Source organism: Gallus gallus, chromosome Z (assembly GCF_016699485.2).
Source record: "Gallus gallus isolate bGalGal1 chromosome Z, bGalGal1.mat.broiler.GRCg7b, whole genome shotgun sequence".
Classification (NCBI taxonomy): domain Eukaryota; kingdom Metazoa; phylum Chordata; class Aves; order Galliformes; family Phasianidae; genus Gallus; species Gallus gallus.
The window spans coordinates 19729159-19751865 of NC_052572.1; the positions used below are offsets into that span (position 1 = coordinate 19729159).

Below are 22707 nucleotides of genomic sequence, written 5' to 3' on the forward strand. Positions count from 1 at the left end.
GTTTCTGTGCTTGACTACAATCTTGTATCCCTTCCAGTGTTGGGGTTTTTGTCTGCAGTTACAAAGCCTTTGATACCTATTTAAAGAGAGATCTGTTGCAGCTGCATTAAAACTGAGTGTGTGAGAAAGTAAAGCTGTAATTTGTGGAATGTGCTCTTGTTGTGCAGTCTGCATTTCCAGGTTTGGGGTGGGGTGCAGAGCCAGCACTCTGACTTCTTGGAGGAAGTGTCTCTTCTTACTCAATGTCATGCTTGGTAATTGAAAATGTGATTATTAAATCTGACAGAAGCCTTGTCTGGTCCTCTTCAATCAAGATTATTACTCTATGGCTAACAACTGGGGAAAATGCAAGATTTCTCTGGGAGTGGGGAGGAAAACCTCGTAATCTTCAGAATGCTCAGTATTTTGATACATATTTCATATGTAATTATGATGAAATTAAAATTAATTAGTTGTGGGAGGTGGCAGATTTGGCTTTAGATGGGTTTTTCCTTGTTTTGTTTTCTTGGAAGAAAATAGTTTATAGTTCCTTTATAAATCTTACAGCTAGCTGGGCAAGTTCATTCAGCATAAAACTCACTGCAGAGATTGGTTTTGCTTGCTGAGTCTCTTGATGTTCTGAACAGCCTGAACAGACTAGTAGCAGCTTCAGCATGGCATCTGACATACACACAGATGGAGCTGTGTTAACAACACTTTTGCCATTGGAACCCAGTAAGGGTTACGTCAGTCCCTTGCCCTCAGTGCCTTGTTTTACCTACATTATTTGTATATCTTTATGAGGAAAAAATGGAACAAGTGCTCAATGTTAACGTCACTTTCAAAGGAGAACAACTGGAAGTCCTTCACGTGCTGTTAATCCATCCCTCATCCTAGCAGCTCCAGGCCTGAGAATGGGAAAAGCTGTGAATGTCTGAGTAGCTGTGCCACATATACTTTTCTAGCCTGTTTTCAGGAGAGCTGTCAAATGTCCTTCATCTTCAGCTGTTCCCTTCGCAAAGCCCTGTTTAGCAGTTGTCTTGCTGTTCCACAGTTCTCTTCCCAAATGTGAGTGGTGCACTCTTGGTCTGACCTGCTTGATAGTAGGATGTGAAATGTCATCTGCAGTCTGCTCCTTGCAGAGGGGCAAGACAGGCTGCCGTCAGTTGGGGGTTGTGAATAGGCAGAAGACAAGAATACTGTGAATGACTTATTCACATATGAATGAGTAAAAGCTGATGCAGCTTTCTGAACTTGTGAAAATGACAGATTCATCGAACAGGCCCCATCGGACGGTGTTCACTCGAGCCATTGAGGCGTGCGATCTTCACTGGCAGGACAGCCACTTACAGCACATTATCAGCAGTGACCTATACACCAACTACTGTTACCATGACGACTCTGAAAACTCGCTCTTTGACTCTCACGGGTGGCCCCTCTGGCATGGTAAGTGGCTGAACCGGAAAGACGTTTCCATGACTTGGCGCTTTGTTTAGTTTCTATGGCATTATTTTGGAGGGGTGGTGGGGAGATGAATGAAAAGCCTGGCAAAAAGAACAGAAGCTCCCTTGAAACACTGGTCTCAAAAGTAGTCCTTTAGGTCTCTTTTGCATAGTAAAAAACAAAACAAAACAAAAAACCAACCAAAAAAAAAAAAAAACCCAAACAAAAAAGCCCTTTGGAGTTAACCTAGCAAAACAGGCCATTGCAGACATGGAAATATTGCTATTCCTCAATTATTTTCTCCATTTTAGAACATGTTCCTACAGCCTGTGCAAGGGTGGATGCATTACGATCTCATGGATACCCAAGAGAAGCACTGAGGCTAGCAATAGCCATTGTTAATACACTAAGAAGGCAGCAGCAGAAACAACTGGAAGTGTTCCGGGTTCAGAAGAAAGGTAATTGCGGGGAAGAGAATGGCAAAGAATGCAATGAGATGACAGTAACACTGGACTGGAACTTTGCATGAGAAACCTGTTTTTGAAGCTATAATGCCAAAGAGGTGCCTTAAACTCTGTATTACAAATGATCATGGTGGCAATGTAATGTTCTGGATATTGAGGGCTTTCTGTGCAAGTTCTCTAGGGCAAGGACTTGGTTCTGACTTCTGCAGTATGTCTGATACAGCTGGATCTGTATCCCAGTCAGGGGTTTTGATTACACAGTGTAAATTCTGTGTAACTTGCAGCCTTTCTAACAGAGCTTTGTATTTGACACATTGGGTATTTTAAATTATTTCTTCCTTTGACATGCAGTTTAGCTGAGCTGTACATTTCTGAGGGGAGATCCTAAGTTTACATTGAGGGCTATACCAAAGCAAAGTCGGCAGTACAGAAATGGATCTGTACATTTATACAGAAATTCATCAAGTCTGGCCGTTTCTTCCTTGAGTCTCTTGACACCTTAAATTAGTAGTGTCTCTGAATGAAGTTGGATTGACATCAATGGAAATGAGTTTTTGAAACATTGGTTTTTATATGGTATTCCTCTGACCATTATCCCTATAATGAATGTTCTTCTTTAGATACAATTTTTGTTCCATGTGATCCTTGTTACCCAAAATAGTTTTACACCGAAACATTCATGACTACTACAAAAACACCTTACTTCAGACCTTAGATCTTAATTGCAGCTCTTAGCTATTTGGGTCCTCATACATTCTAATTTAAAATACCGTTGTGAAGTTGCATGTAAATCTTTCAGTGTATATGCAGGTGTTTTCCTAGAAATGGGCAGTTAAAAATCTAAATGATGAAAATATAGGTATCTGGATAAAAAAAATAAGTTTGGTAGTTCTTCCATGCCTCTATTTCTATTTCACAGTACCTGAGCTAGTTGTTTTATGCACTGTTGTGGATCCTAGATTTGAACAAAATTTAAAAGCATCTTACGTTGTTACTTAGGAGAATTTTTCCAAGTGATTTCTATTATGTAATGCATCTTTCCATAAAGTCTATTCCCTTAAGATCATCTTTTCCAGCCTCTCAGGCTGGGGAGAGAAGTAACGACAGGGTTGTGTATGCATGTGTGTGTCACTAAGGTGTGAAAGGTCTGCTGAAAGAGTGCTTGGCTTAGTACTGGTCTTTCTCATTGCCAGTTGCTAGCAGAGTATGTAGACATTCAGTACTTCTGTTAAGTTTCTTTTCTCTGAGAGCAGTGTCTATAGCTGTCAACTAGTATGCTATTATAAATAAAAGTTGGATTGTATGAAATGCAGTCCATCCTACCCTGAAACAAAGAAGTTTGTCATTTTTATATTGTCACTCGCTGCTTTTGTACTTTTTCTTCATACGTTTGGAATCTGGATTTTTTTTAATACTGCGGTATGTTCTGGTCATCCATATAAGCAGATGAATTCTGCAGCTGTAGATTTCAGTCCAGCAAACACCACATGCTTCTGCTTGGCTTTTACTCGTGTGACTGATCTGACGTACATGGAACCACTTGCATGGGCTAAAGTTAAATGTCTGTGGGGCTAATGCCTTTGTTTGGAGTGACACAAGTGAACCTCATAAATAGGCACAATAGGTGAGGTGAAATGTGAGTCAGTAAGAATTCAGTGTGATTAATCCTATTCAGTAATACTTCTGCATGTCATCTGTAGTGCCTGCTATTTGTTGGTAGGCAATAACTTATTTGTTTAATTTTTGTATTACATATCAGTTGATTCTTAAACAACCAAGCAATCAAAACCCAACCTCATCTTCTTGAGTAGTCAGTTCAACAGAGTAGCTATGTTTCATTCTATAGCCCTACACACTTAAATCTGTAGAAGCAGGCTTTCTAGTGTTTTAAAGCTTTACTGTAACACTTGTGGTTACTAAAGAAAGGTAGCAGTCCACGAATGAGAGCAAGCAAAGGCAGCTGTGGGTTAGTGTGTGGTAGGAAGAAAAGCAGAGCACCTGTAGCAGCTTCTGCACAATTTTTAAACCATAGAATAATTCAGGTTGGAAAAGACCCACTAAGTTTATCTAGTGTAACTATGAGCCCATCCCCACGGTGACCATTAAGCCATGTCTCTCATTGCCATGTGTTTCTTGAATGCTTCCAGAGATGGTGACTCCACCACCTCCCTAGGCAGTCCCCTCCGGTACCTGACCACCTTTTCAGAGGAGATTTTCCTATTTTTCAACCTGAACCTCTCCTGGTGCAACCTGAGGCCTCCGCCTTATCACAGCCCCTCTTTAGGTAGTTGTAGAGATCTATCAGGTCTCCCCTGAGCCTCCTCTTTTCCAGACTATACAATCCTGGTTCCTTCAGCCTCTCTCCTTAAGACTTGTTCTCCAGACCCCTCACCAGCTTCATTGTCCTCCTCTGAACACACTCCAGCATATTTCTGGTAGAGGGTGGCCAAAAGCTGAACACAGTACTGCAGATGCAGCTTCACCAGGGCTGAGTACTTCCTTCAATTCACAGTGCTGAAGGATTTCTTTATGTTCCATCCAATGAGTGACATGTACAAAACAAAGTATCCAAAATAGTGTGTTTGTAGAAAATTTTAGAATGCTAAAATTCACCCGTTTCAGAATTAAAGGGCAAATTTTCTTGTATACCTCATTTAACCTTTTCATTCTTTTTTTAAAATGAGCTATAATTATGAGCTTATTACTTCAGTGAATATTTAAATGTACTTAAGCTCAGATATTTTTTTTAATGAAAATGGAGCATATTTTAGAGTGTTCTCGTTTCTTTCAGCACCATCATGTTCACTTAAGATGTGAAAACTGGTACTACATCTTTTGAACCAGGAAACAGCTGTGGATATTTTACCCCCAGAAAAGTTGATATCTTTGATGTCAGCAGAATTATCAGCAGATGTTTTCAGAAGACTTCCTGCCATTGAGAACAATTTCAGAAAGTGCTGCAGTTGAAATTGTTGACACATAATGAGCTTTGTTAGTGCTCAAAGGGTGTTTGGCCTTTGTTCTTTTTCTTTTTTTTTCCTCTGAAACATATACATGAAGGGCAATTAATTTGTCTGGGGAGATGCTGTTTCCTCTTTCTTAACAGAGACTACTGTTAATACTTTGAACTCTGTACTGAAAGCATTTTAATCAATTTTACTTCTGTAATAGTTTTATGCAGCTAACATGCTCTGTTTCCCTCCTTTCTCCCACATTTTTTTCTAACACAGAACTTCTCCACAAAGGAGTAACCTCAATAACAAATCTTGAAGGCTGGGTGGGACATCCTTTGGATCCAATTGGCACTCTCTTCAGTAGCCTAATGGAAGCCTGCAGGGTGGATGATGAGAGCTTCCATGGATTCTCAGACTTCATGGGTAAGGCTGTGCACAGGAAGCTATTTTCTGTTTGTTTTGAGTGCCCAGAGGCATTTTTCTACCTTTCTTTTCTGAGTTAACATAGTGTGAGAACTCGTATTTACCTTCTCTAAGAAAATGTGTAGAAGAGAAAATACTGAAAGTGGAATTTTGTTCTAAGCTATATAAAAACACTTCCAAAATTATCCGTTGCTCATTCTTTAAAATGCTGTATTTCATGTGTAAAGTAAAAGCAAATGAGTTCCTACAGCAGCAGTATCTCCGCTTACATTCCTCTGGGCTTTTTTTTCTTTTTTTTCTTTTTGAGAAAATGCAGAAGGTCACAAAATCAGAGAATTGTTGAGGATGGAAAGCAGGTCTGCTTAGAGAGGGTGAGCTACAGCAGGTTGCTCAGTGCTGTGTCCAGTTGGATTCTGAGGCACTCCAAGAATGAAGGCTTTACAACTTTGGGCAATCTCTTCCAGTGTCCTACCAGTCTCACAGTAAAAAAAAAAAAAAAAAAGTATTTTATTATGCTCACATAGAACCTTGGGTTTAATTTTGTGCTCACTGCCTCTTGTCCTGTCATGATGTATCACTGAGAAGAATCTGTCAGTCATCTATACATTCTACTATTGGATATTTTTACAGGAGATCCTCCTGAGCCTTTTCTTTTTCAGGCTGAACAGTCCCAGCTGTCTCAGTCTTTCTTCATATGAAAGAAGCTCCAGGCCCTTGATCACCTTTGTGACCTCTCAGTGGATTTGCTCCAGTATGACCATAAATACCGTGGAGCTCAGGACAGGATGCAACACTCTATATGCCTCTCACCAGTGCTGAGTAGAGGGGAAGGAACAACTCCCTTGACCTGCTGGGTCTGGCTGCTGGCAGCATTCTCCTAATGCAGCACAGGGTGTTATTGGATTTCTTAGCTATATATGTGCATAAGTCTTCAAATAGATGGCAAAACAATTTCAGTGGTCTACAAAAAATATGAACTGGAAAGTAGTGTTTCAGAATTCATGCATGGTTTTGATCAGGATGTGTATGCCTGTTTCAAGTTTGACATTTGCTTCACAAGCACTTAAAAGATGCATTCCTCATTCTCAGTCTGTTTCCACCTCTGCAGTAGTTTCTGTGTGGATAGAAGCTGGAATCATCCTTCTGCTTAAAACTCTTATGTATGCATATCCCCAATCCTCTTGGGACCTTGCCTCAAAACTCATTCAATGAGATTTTCTTCAGTAAACTTACAATCCCATATCCACCTATTCTGGAAAAACTTTTAGTTAAAAGAAATGAGAAACCAAATTCTTTGCAATTAAAAAAAATGCAAAAACTAAAATAAAAACAAGAACAACAAGGAAAAAAAAACCCACAAAAAAACAAACAAACAAAAAAACCCACAACTTAAGAAATGGAAATTGTATGTTGAAAAGTAAGTTCCCTTACACAACACGTATGTGTTCTGGATTCTCATATGCTGCAGTTGCCTGTCTCCCAACATCTGTCATCATAGGTTTTTCTTCCCCAATTAGACTGTTAACTGCTAGAGGCCGAAATAGTGTTTTGTCATCTGTAAAGTGCCAAATGAGTTGGTCGTACTTCTTAGAGCCATATATGGTTTGGTCTCTGTGGAATTTACAAGTACTCTTTACTGAAAGTAAGAACAATGTCAATAAAGTCCAGAGACTCTATACACATTTATCATAAATATAGTTGTCACACATAATACAAATTCCTGAAGAACTCTACCAGTAAATGCTTAAGAAGTTGTGGAGCTACTAGACCTACTGTATTTGCAGAGTCTTAATAATTTTATCTGAAATATATGCAGAGGTGTAAATGTGTTCCCTGTCCACTGATACAACACTAAGACTTTAAGGAGATACAGAAATAGGTGGGGGAGAAAAAACAAAAAATGGAGATGCATCATCTAATTTTGGTCTTGTTAGCACTAAGCTGGAGGAAAAACTGCTTTCCTCTAAATCGTATGAGTTAAAGACAAATCTTTTCTTTTTATTTGTGTGATTATTTTTTAAATTCTAATTGGTTTATTTCTCCCTGCATCAGGTAGTTTACACTGGATCTTGAGATAAAGCCAGTAATTTAAATCATTTTAAAGAAATGAATAATGACAGAGGTAGCATTTGTAAATGTGACATTATAAGCAGATTATGGATTAGAATGGCTTACTGATTATTCTTTGTGTTACCCTTTACAGAGAACATGGGGCAATGCAAATCTCTGGAGTACCAGCACCTGCCTGCACACAAGTTCTTAGAAGAAGGGGAATCGTATTTAACACTGGCTGTGGAAGTAGCATTGATAGGGCTGGGACAGCAACGAATAATGCCAGACGGCTTGTATGCACAAGAGAAGGTTTGTCGAAATGAGGAGCAACTCATTTCTAAGCTACAGGAAATTGATTTGGATGATACTCTGGTGAAGATTTTTCGAAAACAAGCAGTCTTCCTATTAGAAGGTAGATTAATATAGACGCTAACTGCTTCTTTAAACTGTCTTCACTTACAGAAGCCCATGGAACTAGTATTTCTGTGGAAACTGATCTTACCTACCTAAGATATTTTTTCATGTAGAACTCCAGCAAAATTTTGTTTACAGTCTCTTACAAAAATCAAACATACACCAAGTAATACAACAACTGTAGATATAAAGCATTTCCTGACGTGTGAGCCTTTCATTTCAATTTTTATTATATTCTGTTCTTTAGATTTATTTGTTGTGTGTCATAATCTCAGTAGCCTAATTATTCAGCCCAGGCATCCAATTAAATGTTACAGAAATCAGTTATCAGCAGCTCCCAGGTAGCAGAATTCTGAACATCACTTGTTTCCTGAAAAAGAGCTGTCAGCTTCGTAAATGCAAGAAGATTTTTTTTCACCCCAAGTAAAGAGCTTAGAAAATTTACTTAGAATTGCTGGGATAGAAGTATAACATTTTATTTGGTATCTAAGAAAATTAATTCCCTCTGAAAACTAAAATACATGGTCAGATATTGAGGCTTAAAGACTGATCGTGTGACTAAACTGCGATCAAGGGCGATTTTCTGGTTGGGAGTCATTGCCGTGGACTGCAACAAAATCTGTGGGAAAAGAGTGCATGCCTTTGCTTTAAGTTCTAAAAAGGAAAAGCACACATCACTTTAGCATCATATTCAAAAAGTAGCCTTGTGGATTCTGAAGTTATCTTTCTGGCTTTTGTTTTTTTAAATGAGAGAAAAAACTTTAAAGGAACTAGTTAGGTGAAGGCATGGTCCACATTCTGAATACCTGTTCAAGGGATGGTGAGGAGTACAATATCGCTCTAGCTGAGTTGTGAAGACTGTTACACAGCAGTCAGGTTTTTACTTTCTTTGTGAGACATTTTTAGAAAAAAATGTTTCATTTAATGGAAGAGATGCAGTATATGGCCAGGTTCTTAAAGACTTTGTTACTTACTGATGGTGCCATTTGACATTGCAGAGAAGCTGCACCATGGGGAGAGCTTCCATTTACAATATGGCTCTACTGCTGCGTTATGGCCTTTGGACAAGAACAGCTTCTCATTGGATCGGGCTATTAACAACCACTAGGCAGAGATCTTATGGATTATAAAATCAATTTGCTGCATCTCTTAACAGTTAAGGATGCTTCATGAAGAAAAGGCAGGGTTTCTCTTGAGTATTCCCTTGTTGACTACTTTGATCACTGATGTTTTGTTTCCGTGGAGCAGTAAACAGCTGACCATAGCAAGAAATCTGCTAAAATAGCTACCTAGGAAATTGTGATGAGCAGTGTGCAAAGAGGGTCTTGCATTGCTCTTTGCCAAGAAATCTAACTTTCCTGCATTGTCTTCAGTTTACACCAGGTTAGACAGAAACTGCCAGCTCACATGGAGGAAATACTGTACAGTGATGGAAAATCTTAATCATTTTGGTTGTTTTTATAGTTGAAGTCCTGAAGATATAATAAAGAAAGCTTAATCCAATATTAAGCCGATTTCTCTGCTACTAATGCCAATTAATGCATACTGTATGTAGCTACTGCTTGAATGCATGGGAAGGTAGAATGTTAAAACTAGTTGCAAGAACTGTTTTACTTTTTTGCTTGCCGACTAAGTTAATGGCAGAATATATTTTCAGATAAATGTTTTGTCACGTATTCCTCATGTCCTGAGTTTCTGACTGGACTACCAATTGGCAAAGATATGGAACAGCTTCTTTCATTGAAGCTGTGCTAGATAGTTTTTAATGGATTTCACCTTCATTTAAATGATTATACAAGACCCTGTGTTACCTACTAAATCTTCACTGACATTTCCTTTGTAATTGGCTCCAATCTTAAGAAACGCCCAACTATGGAGGTCAGATTCTTTTTCGCTCCACATGATTCTTTTACCTTAGCATTGTGTTAAAGAAGCAGTCAGAAAAACGCTGGAACAGATGTGCTTGTTCAAGTTGTTACAAACTTTGTTCCATGGAATTCATCCTCTTCTGCAGAAGTGGCTGCATAAATTGTGCAAGTACATCCTCATCTGTGGGGCCAGCCATTTTGAACTGCTGCTGGAAAATATCTGCTTCTGCAGTGAATTATGCTCATCCAGTCCTTGTTCATCCAAGTGAGGTGTACTGAAATCTGTAGTACAGAAGGAAGTAAAATCCTCTCTCAGTAATTTCTAGGACTGCTGGTTGCTACCTGTGCAGTAATTGTCCAATAATAGTTAATGTACAATTCTTGTTCTGTATCTTGCAACATATTACACTAGCTGCCGAAGCCTAAAACTGCTTGACGTAGTGTTCATGTTAACAGGAATAGCAGCCTCATGTGATTGCAGAAAAAATGTAAAAATGGTATTCATAGTCACTGTTAACCTTCAGAATGCATCAAAGAAATAATCACATTTAAATTTTCATTTATTTTTGCTGTTATTCCTGACACTGTTCTTAGGAAGTACTGCACTGGGTATGGGCAAAATCCATTGTCACAGCAGTGGGGATAGTTTTCCCATAGCAAATGTAATTTTTGAGATCACATGGCTATAACAGACTAGCAAAACAAGATTTTGTTGCAAGATCTGACCTTGTCTTTGGAGATCAAAGGGTAATTCATATGCCTTATATCACGTGAGATTACTAAGGATCAGATGCTGTTGTAGTGATTGGTCATGTAACTTCAACTGAAGGTGTGCACCTCTTCACTGAACCCACACTTCTTTTTGATGGATCTTTGAGAAAGAAGTCACACAGTGCTAGTAGGTGCATAGGGATTCATATGCACAATCTAAGGATGTGGAGGCAAAGCTGAGAGTAACACATATTGCTTTTGCATAGCATAAACTTGTTAAATGAGCCTCATGATGCTCTGGGACTGTCATTTGTGTGGGGGCTGGTAATGTGCCTAGCACTGTGCAATTTGCAGTCTGTCTCATTGTTTCAAAGAATATATGGTATGTAATAGGTTTGTAATATACTTTACCTAGGTCACCCTGGAAGTATTGCCTCCTGTTGATTTACATAGAAACTACATCAGATGCAAAGAGCACAATAACACTATTTGATAGAGCAAGTTCTCAGCTACAAAACATAACTTTTCAACACAATCACCATCATTAGCTGTGCATTTTCACCAGTGATGAAGAAGAGCCTGCTTGCCACACTTGTAAAAATCTGCACTGGAGGCGAACCACTGCCACTGTCACCCTCTGCTGAAACGCACCCACCGCTTCACTGTGCTCCTCCATTGTTTTGCCTCTGTAAAAGTTCAGCAACCACTGTTAAATTGCAATGGGTGCTGTTTTCTCTTCATGGAGGGATTCAGTAATAGACCTTTGCTTAGTATGCACTTCCATGTCAGACACCATTTGCCAGACTCTGCCCCTCTGCTGCCATCTGTCACATGGCAACAAAATGTAATGGAATATTGGTGAGAGGTTCAACCTCTACTGCCATACCACCAACATCCACCTCTGAAATGCGCTAACATCATAAAACAGGAGGCACTACTTTCAGAGCGGTTCTCATATATATGTGATATAGGTATGATAAGATTCACAAAAAATAATCAATGCAGTTTTACCTTTAGCACAGCAAACACTGGATACCAATTCTCATGAGTGTTTTTAAAGGTGCAGAAGTTGGGTTTTAACAGTCTGTAAAGATGGACATTCTTTTTCTCTTTTCTGCAGCTGGACCATATAGTGGATTAGGGGAAGTCATTCATCGAGAGAGCGTTCCAATGCACACATTTGCCAAGTATCTCTTCACCTCTCTCCTACCTCATGATGCTGAATTGGCATACAAAACTGCACTGAGAGCCATGCGGTATGTATTCACAAGTCACCTAGAAAGACCACAAGTAACAGTTGGGAAAAGAGGGGAAAGCTTGGTAAGCAAGACCTCAGCATTACTCCCTTTAAGGAAAAATTACTTTGGTTCTGTCATCTGTAAAACCAAGTGATGTCTGTATTAATATGGCATAACAACTTATAAATGTACAATTAGTGTTTACCTATAACTGTAAAACAGCTTTCTGTTAAAACTGTTTATTTCATTCTGGCATCCCTGTTAGGATGTGTGGTTCTGTGTTTAACAGTGGCAGTGTTAGCATGTGTGTTCTCATCCAGCTGTTTGTGGTGGTAATGGTGTGCGGGAAGAGGCGTCTAACCAGCAGTTTCAGTGTCATCTCCTGCTTAGCCTCTAGCCTTAGTTCTGTAGGACTGTTTGTTCCACTAGTTATCTTTATAAATAAGCTGTCGATGGTAGATTTTAAACCATATGGTGTTGTCTGATACATTACTTGTTGTGCTTCATAACTAGACGGTCTTGCACACACTTCTTGGTGAACACTGGGATTTGAATGGAGTATATGTTATATGACAATGAAATATGTGACTTGCATCCCATTTGTCTTCAGTAATGGGGAGAAAGATATTTCTCAGAGAGCTCTCAGTGTGCGTTGGCTTGATCTCAGGGCAGGCCATATTGTTAGCAGTGGCTAAGAAGAGCCTTCTGAAGGAAATTTCAAGGGTCTAAATGATTAGTAATAAATCTGTTGTCCTCCTACACTGCAGGGAAGAAGCTGGTCCCATCTGGATTGCCTGGTTGCTGTCAATAACTTGTATTAAATGATGATTGCTGGTTGTGGCAATTCTTTGACTGCTAGGAACAATCAAGTCTCTGTTTAAACACGTCTGTTTGGTGTTCATGGTCACTGTTATCAAGAATGATTGCACAGTGATTGTAGGATGTACTATCCACATTAATAGTATTTATCTTCATCAGGCAGATTGTGTTAGTGGTTTGGGTGTGTTTATTTTTTCTGGAGTTTCTGCAGAATGGTAAGCAAGGGGAAAACAACTGTGTGGTCAAAGAACTAAACAGGATAGCTACTGTTGTGTTCAGGGGCATGGTTTAGTGATAACTATTGGTGATAGGCTGACAGTTGGACTGGATGATCTTGTAGGTCTTTTCCAACTTTGGAGATTCTATGATTCCATCAGATTAGACCAAAAGTTTGTTTAGTCTAGGTTTGTTGTTTTTTGTTTGTTTTTTTCTTTAGGCATATCTGGTAATGGGTGTTAGAGGAGGGGGTCTCAGAAATACAAAGTGGCCTTGCATACTTGCTGCTCGTAATTAGAAATTCAGGAACTGTATTGACAAGACAATGTATTGTTAATGAACTGTTGAGAACATTCAAACATGATCAGAAAGCTGTCAGCTAGGTACAACTGTTTTCTTTCTTAAATGTGTCAATAACACTGGTCATTGCAGATCATCAAGATAGTACAGTATGCACAGTAGGAAGAAAAAAAGTCAATTTTTGTGAAATAGACTTTTGCCTTTATATTGATTTCCAGTCAGTACGTTAAAGTGTTTCTCAGAGGTCGTTTGTGTGGGGTTTTCCTCCTTAAGCTAAACTACATTGAAAGGTTGGAAAAGATATCCATCAGCAGCTTTGTGCAGTGCACTGGACACTTCAGTGAATGTCATGGCACCATGCCATTCCTCTTGTACAAGGACACGTCACTCCCGAAAACTTCTCTGGAAGTTTCTTTTCACAACAGAAGAAACAAGCAAAGTGCTGAAAGATCCTAAATCATCAGATCTCTAGCCAATCCAGACACTTTCCTGCCATCTCAACGGAAGTTATTTGTCCAAAAAATAACCTCAAAAAAACCCCAAAACAGACAAACAAACGAGTATCAGAATGAGCTGCCTGTTTGCTTCTATCTGGTAAAATTACATGAGACATTGGCATAATTAGGCCAGTTCTCCAAAGCCCATTTGGCATTGCTTTATAAGACAGATGAGAATTCATCTCTAAACAAAAGTCAGCTTTTGTGCGTTTTGATATATGGCACTTTTTAGAAATATGGACTCCTATTTTGAAGTGTGATATTGGCAGATGGAGGCACTTTCTGTTCAAGTCTCTGCATTCTTAAGCACTTCTCAAAGCTTCTCAAAAATGTTCTTTAAGAAGATTATTTACTCTTCTGAGTCGCACAAAAATGGTAGTTCATAGTTCAAAGAACTCCTGATTTAAAAAAAAAAAAAAACTGACTTACTGTTGCCTTCATGGGAAGAAAACAAACAAGTAGACTTAATAGTTGTCTCATGATTGCGAGGTAGAATGGATCAGAAGAAGGAAATTTGAGCATCTTTTCCTCCATGGCAGTGAGGAAATGGAATTGTCAAAGATAAAAATCTCACCTGAAAGTTAGTAAAGGTGCCGCCTATTAATTTTTGTAGTTCCTCATGCTTTTAGAAGTGGAGCATATTTCTTTCTGTGCCTCAATATTTTTCAAAGAAGATAACTTCACAAAGCCATAGCTACTTGATTTCCACATATAAAAGTATTTAGAGTCAACCTACACACAAATCTATGTGGATTTGTACAGCTACTGATGACGGTAGCTGTACAAATCTATGTGGATTTGTACAGCTACTGATGATGGTAGCTCTGTTCTGTCTCTGCGTGTTCAAAATCATCTGTTCATGTTTCATTTTTTGAATCCTCTTTCAGTGTGGCGAGTACACAATACAAAAAATCAATAGAAGCTGAGGTTGTGCCTTTCATATAACTCAGGTTTGCAAACACAGGGTGTGCTTGCTATTCTTGGTGGTCACTATTGTCTACATTTATCTTCTCACAGCATCAGAACATAGAGTGGAGCTTTAGAGAAAAGTGGATATGTGGTGACCTAGTTGACTGCTCACATGGAATCTGAACGTTTGACGTAGCTTTGCTGATCTCTTGTTAAGTCTGAATTTCACCCAGGCTTTAGGAACTGGGCTTTAGTGGTGATGTTTAGTCACAAGATAGCTCTGCTAAGACCTAACTAAATAATTGATGTTTGAAATAAAAAAAAAAAAAGTTAAGAATGCTAAATCTGTTGTAGCTTGTGCTTGTTTTGATGTTCCTTAGTCTTGCCAAAGTTGCATGAAAGCCACCAATTCACAACCGCATTTCCTTTTCACAGCAGCGGAACACAGACGCTGGCAGTGAAATTTGAAGTGACAAAAGATTTCCCCAAAACAGTCTCTTCCTTTCATACTCTGTCTATTTGTTGTTACTTTTGCATTCTGTAGTTGAGATTTTTCCTGTTTATTGAAATTATTTAGTGTTTTTTCCTCCTCATTCTGTTCTCGGAAAAAAATCAGCTAAAGAATTTACACACATTTTATTGTTACATATAAAAAGCTTTGCAAAAAGGTGTCTCGGCAGTACTAGGACACAGATTTGGCCCTCAATACAAATCAAACAGGCCGTTGGTTAATTCTTTTTTTTTTTTTTTTAATTTTAGTGTGCACATTCATGTATCTGAAAACTGTAGAATAACTTCCTGATGGATATTTATGTTGTGTGTGGTATTTCTGTGTGCCTGCTAAATACCCTAACATATATTTACAATGAGCTTTTTTAAAGAATTCTTAAAGATACTGTCAGTTGCTTAAGCAATCTACAGAAAACTGTCAGAATGGTTGCAGATGTCCTAAAACTGTCTTAAGGTCTCCATTCTTACTATGAATCATAGAATCACCAGGGTTGAAAAAGATCTTACCATCAATATTTTCCCACTAAACCTTCTCCCTTAGTATAACATCTACATGATTCTTGAATGTTTCCAGGGACGGTGACTCAACCACCCCCCCTGGGCAGCCCATTCCAGTGCCTGACCACTTTTTCAGAGAAGTTTTTCCTGACATCCTACCTGAACCTCCCCTGGTGCAACTTGAGGCTGTTCCCTCTAGTCCTGTCACTAGTTACGTGGGAGAAGAGTCTGACCCTCACCTTGCCACAACCTCCTTTCAGGTCTTTGTAGAGTGTGATAAATTCTCTTAAGATCCTCCTTCCGACTAAGCAATCCAAGTTCCCTCAGCCACTTGCTCCTCATAAGACCTGTGCTCCAGACCCCTCACAACTTCATTGCCCTTCTCTGGACATGCTTCAGGGCTTCAATGGCTTTGTTGTAGTGCGGGACCCAAAACTGAACACAGTACTGGAGGTGCAGCCTCCCCAGGGCTAAGTACTGACAGATGGTCACTTCCCTGCTCATGCTGGCAACTCTACTTCTGAAACAAGTCAGGATACCTTTGGCTCTCTTGGCTACCTGGGCACACTGCTGGCTCATGTTCATCTGAGCATCAGCGAACACCCCCAGGTCCATTTCTTCCACACAGTCTTTCAGCCTTTCTAGCCCAAGCCTGTAGCGTTGCCTGGGGTCGTTGTGGCCAAAGTGCAGGACCCAGCTCTTGGTCTTGTTGAACTTCCTCCCACTGGCCTCAGTCCAGCTATACAGCCTATCCCGATCCTTCTGAAGGGCCTATGTAGCCCCAGGTGGATGAATACTTCCTCCCAGCTTGGTGTCATCTGCAAACTTACTGAGGATACACTCAATGCTATCATTTAGGTCATCAGTAAAGATATTAAAAAGGGCTGGTTCCAATACTGACCTCTGGGGAATGCCACTCGTGACCAGTCATCAGCTAGATTTAACTCCACTGTCTACCACTCTCTGGACCCAGGCATGCAGACAGTTCTTTATCTAGCAAACAGTACACCTGCTCAGGCCACGGGCTGCCACCTTCTCCAGGAGAGTACTCTAGGAGACAGTGTCAGAGGCTTTGTTGGAGACTGTATCAACAGCTTTACCACATCCACCAGGCCATCGTAAAAGCAGATCACGTTGGTCATGTGGGACCTGCCTTTCATGAACCCATGGTGGATGGGCCTGATCCCCTGGTTGTCCCAAACATACCTTAACCTACAGCTCCTGTAGAAGTCAATTAGGTGCTGATTGTGTTATAGCTGGCCTATCTGAGGGAGTCAAAATGGCCTTCAGAAAATTTGGTAGAAGCCTAACCAATCTGTGGTTCGCTTGTACTAGTGTTTGAGGTAGTTAGTTTAGACTTTACCTGGCTGTGTCCACATGAACTGTTGTATATGCTTAAGTAGGGTCACATAAGTATTTATATTCTGCATCTTACTCAATAAGGGCATTTTCTCTGTAAAATACTTTACAGCAGGGATGAGTGCTGGAAAATAGAGATGTCTGCTAGTTGTTATGAAGTAGTTCAGAATTTCAAGAAATTGACTGTGGTACACTGCATTGAGGTTCAAATCATGTGAAAGCATACAAAAACAGACTCCTGCTTTCTTTGTTGGGTAGCATTGAAGAGATTCTTTTAGACAAGAAGCAATTGGTATGTTACAGGAGTAAATAATTAGAAAGCCTTCAGTATAGGAGCACACTAACAAATAAGTCTTCAGATTTTTTGAATGGTAATTTGCTAGAGTGTTGTGAGTGCCAGAAAACTAAAACTTTAAACCCAATGAAGAAACTAGCATTTGGAAAGCTTTTGTTTCTGGACGTCATTTATTGCTATCATTTGATGTTTCATTAACCCTTCATGTCCTGAAACCATGCTTAATTATTGAATACAAGCATTTTCATTCAACCACTTCTACTTATTTTGGCATTTGTGTTGTATATTGTGTATTGTTTCTGGCTGGAAGAAGGATTATCAGTTGAGTCTCTGTTACTGGCCATCACTTCTACTATTGTGGTCAAGAACAAGCACAAAAAATTTGAATTTTCTAAATGTAAATACTTCTTAGTGAATAAGACCTCAAATCCTTGCTTAAGGATTAGCAAAACAAAAACCATCTGAAAAGTATCAGTAAAAGCAACTTCCTGTGTCACTGCTGTTTGGGATCCTAACATCAGATCATTGTATATTATGCAATGTTGGCAGACTGTAGCTTACAGACTTTACAAAGTAGGTAGTAGTTAAATAGTGAAATTTCCTTTTTGGTATGTCTGATTTTTAAGATCAAAATCCAAATGAATTCTTGAATATCCATCTTCCTTACTTTGCTAATCATTTGCACGTGAAGGAAGTTGCAGTTGTGCTTGCAGTAATGCTAGAAAACATTTACATGTTACAGTATGATGGAGAAGCATTTTCCTTCCTGAGAGCTGTGGTTCAAAGGCTGAAAGAAGGGAAGGAAAAATGTTTCAGCTCTAAGGATGATGCAGAAGGTCTCAACTGCTTTTCTTAATGGATGGCTTAATTGTCCTGTGCATTCCTACAGGTCACTGTTGATACAAGCAAATTTAGCAAATAGATTCCCCAAGCATTTCAGTTTCCTCAAAAAAAAAAAAAAAAAAAAAAAAAAAAAAACTGATTTTTCCAATATCTTTTTGTACCCAAAAGGGCACATTTTATAAACAAGGTCAAGTGTTCTTGGAGCTTTAGTTCTGCTCATGAGTAACCTAATGTAATATTGATTTAATGAAAGAGGATTTCTTCCTTATTTCAGGTTGCTAGTATTGGAATCTACAGCTCCTTCTGGAGACATGTCCCGCCCACACCACATTGCATCAGTTGTTCCAAACCGGTATCCCCGCTGGTTCACTCTAAGTCACATTGAATCCCAGCAGTGTGAGCTGGCATCAACCATGTTAACAGCAGCCAAAGGTACAGTGCTGTCAGTTACATACTCAGCTAAATGTATGCTTTTAATATTATACGGCGTAAACGGATTTTGAATCTTGTGTTTAGGAATCCAAATGGCAGTCTGACAGGAGCTTGAAAGGGGAACAACAAGCTTAACTGACTTAAATCTTCACTAAATCTTCTAGTAAAGTAGTTAAGCTATCGAGAGCGTAGCCAGATGGACTTGATTTGAGACTGAGAAGACAGCTTTTTGTTCTTCTGATGCATGACTGTGAGACCCAGCAGTGGACAAATCACTTCTAAAATTCACAAATCGGGTTGACTTTTTGGCATGTACTACACTAACATTATCAGACACAAAAGGAGTTTGTGCTCTCTTATATCTTTTGTTGATATGTGATTTAATTATGAAAGGTTTATAACAACAAAATGCATACAACTGAATCATTATACTATTGCTGCGGCAAGGCAGGCTTAATTATAATGCATCCTTCGATGTCTTGGGAGCTTGTTCTGTTTTGTTGATTCTGTTTACATCTTGCAGGTGATGTTCGGAGGCTGGAAACAGTGTTAGAATCCATACAGAAAAACATCCACTCTTCATCACATATCTTCAAACTTGCCCAGGATGCATTTAAAATAGCTACACTCATGGACAGCTTGCCTGACATCACTCTGCTAAAAGTTTCTCTGGAGTTGGGCCTTCAGGTATTTCCCTTGTTCATTATTAAGAAGCAGAATACAGCAATTAGACTCTGTTGGTGGATTCAGCTCTTTAAGTCTCCGAGGACCATACTGGCTTGAGCTCTGTCTAGAATTTTTAGATACTGCCTGCTGATGTGAAGTTGACTGGTAAATTTCACTTTAGAACAGGAGTCTGCTCAGCCCCTTTGTCCCATTTGGGTGGAAAGACCTGGGAGGAGCTGGCTGCAGGGCGTTATTCTGTTCATGGGTCAGAGAAGACTGGTGCAATAAGTTCAGGAGTTTATGTAACAGTGGCCAGAGATAAAAAATTATTCTGCTGGCTAGAAGTGTTCTAGATATTTTGCATGGTCTTGAGGAGCTTCTTACTATTCCTCCCATTCTTCCCTTCCTCATTTTCCTAAACAAGGTTTGGTAGGTTGCCTGCTGAATTAGTAGGGAATACCAACGGCAATCATAATATCCTGTTTCTAAAACAGATTGCGCCAACAGCACTTTCTTCATCAAATACTGCACTCCACATACTTTGAGATGATTGTCTGCATCAGATGCAATCTGAGGTGTGCAGCAGCCTCAGGTCTGTTTTAAGGCTCTTAGGAGTCTCATCAAGCTAAAAAGATACAGCCAGGTTTTTAAGTATCTGGTGAAGTATTGCCATACATTGATGAGTCTTGGAGATTACACAATTCAACAAAAATAAATCTCTTCATCCCTCTTCAGGAAGTTCTTAAAAAAAAAAACAAAAACGACCAAAAAAAAAAAAAAAGCATGCAAAAGTCAGGAAACCATTTATTACCTTGTTCAGTAAACGAAATTGCAGACTTCTGGGGAAAAGGATATTGTATCCCAGTTGCTTCTCATGACAAAGGAAGGTACTACTTGCCTACTTTAGACTTTTAGAAGCAGAAATTTTTAATCAGAAAGCTAAGATTCTCTATGCTACATTAGCCCTTCCTATTCTTAAAGTTGCTGTGGAAAACTGTTTCTTTTTTCACATCTGGGTATGTTTCTGCCTTGAATTTTTGCTTACTTGAGAAAGAAAGATCTTTGATCTGCGAGTCACCTCAGACACTGAACGATGATTCAGTAGTAGCAGTACACTTTGGATGTCATTGTTTATAGATATCTGTTTGTGGTTGATGGTGTCCTTGGAATGTTTTCAGTGATATCTAATGAGAGAAACATCATGAATTTGTATTTCTAGGGAGCAAGTTCTTCCCTGAGAGAGTAGTGAGGCACTGGAACAGGCTTCCCAGAGCTGTCGTCATGGTGCCAAGCTTACCAGAGTTCAAGAAGCATTTGGACAATGCTCTCAGACATAGGGCTTGATTTTTCAGTCGTCCCTTCCAGCTTGCCATATTCTCTGATTCTACAGTTCCTCTTAAATACAGTACTTTGAATAAAACTAAACCTAAACTGGCATAGAAACTCTAGTTCTTTTCCACGGTGACACGAGCAATTTCACAACTCTTTCACTGGGTTCTCCAGGACAGAAAAGCTTCTTGCATTGTTCTAGATTTGGGAGAAATGTATGGATAACTGGGTTCTTTCTCCCTGTTTCTGATGGCAGCATGTGTTCTGCAAAGGGAAAGCATTTTAACTAGTCATGGAAGGAGGTCATGAGCATGGAAAAATGGTCATGGAACACCTCAAGTGTATTTTGTCTTTCAGAACCTTACTGACACAGATGTTCTAAGATCTGCTGGTGAAGGAGCAGATTCTGTTCCTCCACTTGCCTATCATGCTATGTCAATGAGAATATTATTGCATATGTACAGACAAGTATACTGGCAGAATTGTTGAGTGAATTAGTGCAGATGGTTGCTTGATGCATATTGGGCAAGTAGTATCCTTTCCATGAATACCTGTAAATAAATCTTATTCCAGTGTGCATGACAAAGAGTTTTCACATTGCTGTGGAAGCTAATGGTTGGCCGTTTCTTGCATGTCTTATGAGTAGCTGAGCTCTTCTATTCCTCTAGATTAAGAAATTTATAAAAATCCATTAGGACCAAATGAAGAGACTTTGACTTCGGACAATTTTCTATATTCAGAGGGGTTTCCTGTCATTTTCAGAATTACCTTTTGAGAAGCCCTCTTCCATTGATAGAAGAGGTGTCTCAGGAGTGTTTTGAGCAGAAGTGGAATAGTACCTTGGCAACATGGATGATGATTTAGATTAGTTTCAGCTCCTCTTTGATCGAGACATCAGTATATACTTTATTTGAAATCCTTGTTGTTGTTGTTGTTGTTTTGTTTTTGTTTTATTTTTAATCATCATTAAAGGACCCCTCTCTTAGTGTTCTCAGCCCATCAGTTTAATCAGGTGAAAAATACACAATTCCAAAATAGTTGAAGACAAACCTGTCCAAGTCAAGAGACTAGATACGATGTTGTGTTTTGCTCTCAAGTTAGGACTGTCTACACTGGAGTTGTTACTATGTTGACTGCGCTTGCTGAAGACTCTTGTGACTTATCCTTCTACAGACCACCACAGAGAAGAATGTAATTAGAGAAGACTTCAAATGAAGTTGTCATTCATACAGTTGTTTGGTTTTTTTTAACCTTTTTGCTCTGGCATCAATAGCAGAATTCAGTCCATAAATCTGTTTTTTGTTGGGTTCACTCTAGTTGGGGTAAGCTGAAATTTGGTCTTGGATACTGGAAGAATGTTAACCTTCAGTTTTCTGTGCATCAGTAAAGGAAGTCATCTTGACTTTCTCATTGATGGAGAGGACAGATGCACTCCTGTTGTAGTTTAACCCAGCAGGTGGGTCAGCACTGCACAGTTGTTTGCTCACTCTCCTGCTTTCCATTGGGATGAAGGAGAGAATAAAAAAAAGTATCATACCAGACACACTGAGGAAAACAATTTTATGCCAGATGAAACTAGGACAACTCCAAAGCATTTTTGACATGGAAATGCTGTTTCCATTCCAGACATACTTCAAGCAAAGGCTTTTTCCATGCTCTGTGTTAGTTTTGTTTTCATTTGAAATTGTATGGAGTTGATTCTTACAAATCAACTTACTTTCTTTCAAAATGTTGTTCTGTGCTCTAGCACTTACAATAAAGCTTAGTTAAACTGATGTTTCAATGTTTGAGGCTGATAAAGCCAACACAATTCTTATCCTGTGACAGCCAGTCACCAAGCTCCCAAGGTGGGAATGCTTGGAGACCACCATGGAATCACAACCACACAGTTCATTCATGTTCTTTAGTAGTCTTTCCATCTTCTTAATCATCTTTTCTACAGCTTAGGACAAAAGAAGGTGGCAGGAATAGCTGGTATGACAGAGGTCTGCATACTGCTTTGAAGCCACCTTAATATTGGGAAGGCACATGAGCTGAGAACTCTCTTACAAGTACTGCTTGAATCCAAACTGTTTAATGAGTGGATTTTATGGCTTTAATAGGTATTGCTCATTGCTGAAAGCTTTATGATTGACCTTATTTCATTACTACAGCTATTGCTATGGGATGATGACCGAGATAGTAAAAGAGAAGACTGTTTGGATTCTTTACCTGTATCTGTGTAATGTCCGATTCGCCAAAGCAAGCTTTCTGTGCAATTTCTGTGTGGTGTTTTTTTTACTGAAGAAACATTTTTGCCTACATTTTGTAAATAAGGCAGGAAGAACTGACAGTGGAATATAATAGGGGCACTGCAATCAAAGCTTTAAAAACTCTGGGTTTCCAGTGGTTTTATGATGGAGCTTTTTTTGCAGGGTCTCTGTTCAGGTAGAGAAGTCCTTGCTATGGGAGGTTAAATAATATCTGAATATATTTAGAAGTGTATTTA

General features: G+C 39.2%; 1 protein-coding gene across 4 annotated transcripts in view; it reads left to right on the forward strand.

Moving 5' to 3' along the window:
• The window catches only part of ZSWIM6 (zinc finger SWIM-type containing 6), a 111726-nt gene that overhangs the window by 83542 nt on the left and 5477 nt on the right, over window positions 1-22707 (forward strand). For all 4 annotated transcript variants that reach the window (XM_001234009.7, XM_004937262.5, XM_040656058.2 and 1 more), the window contains 7 exons: window positions 1249-1425; window positions 1734-1880; window positions 5117-5263; window positions 7467-7727; window positions 11429-11564; window positions 18067-18224; window positions 18748-18911. In XM_001234009.7, coding sequence (XP_001234010.2) covers window positions 1249-1425; window positions 1734-1880; window positions 5117-5263; window positions 7467-7727; window positions 11429-11564; window positions 18067-18224; window positions 18748-18911 — 1190 coding nt within the window. The remainder of the gene's footprint in view (window positions 1-1248; window positions 1426-1733; window positions 1881-5116; window positions 5264-7466; window positions 7728-11428; window positions 11565-18066; window positions 18225-18747; window positions 18912-22707) is intronic.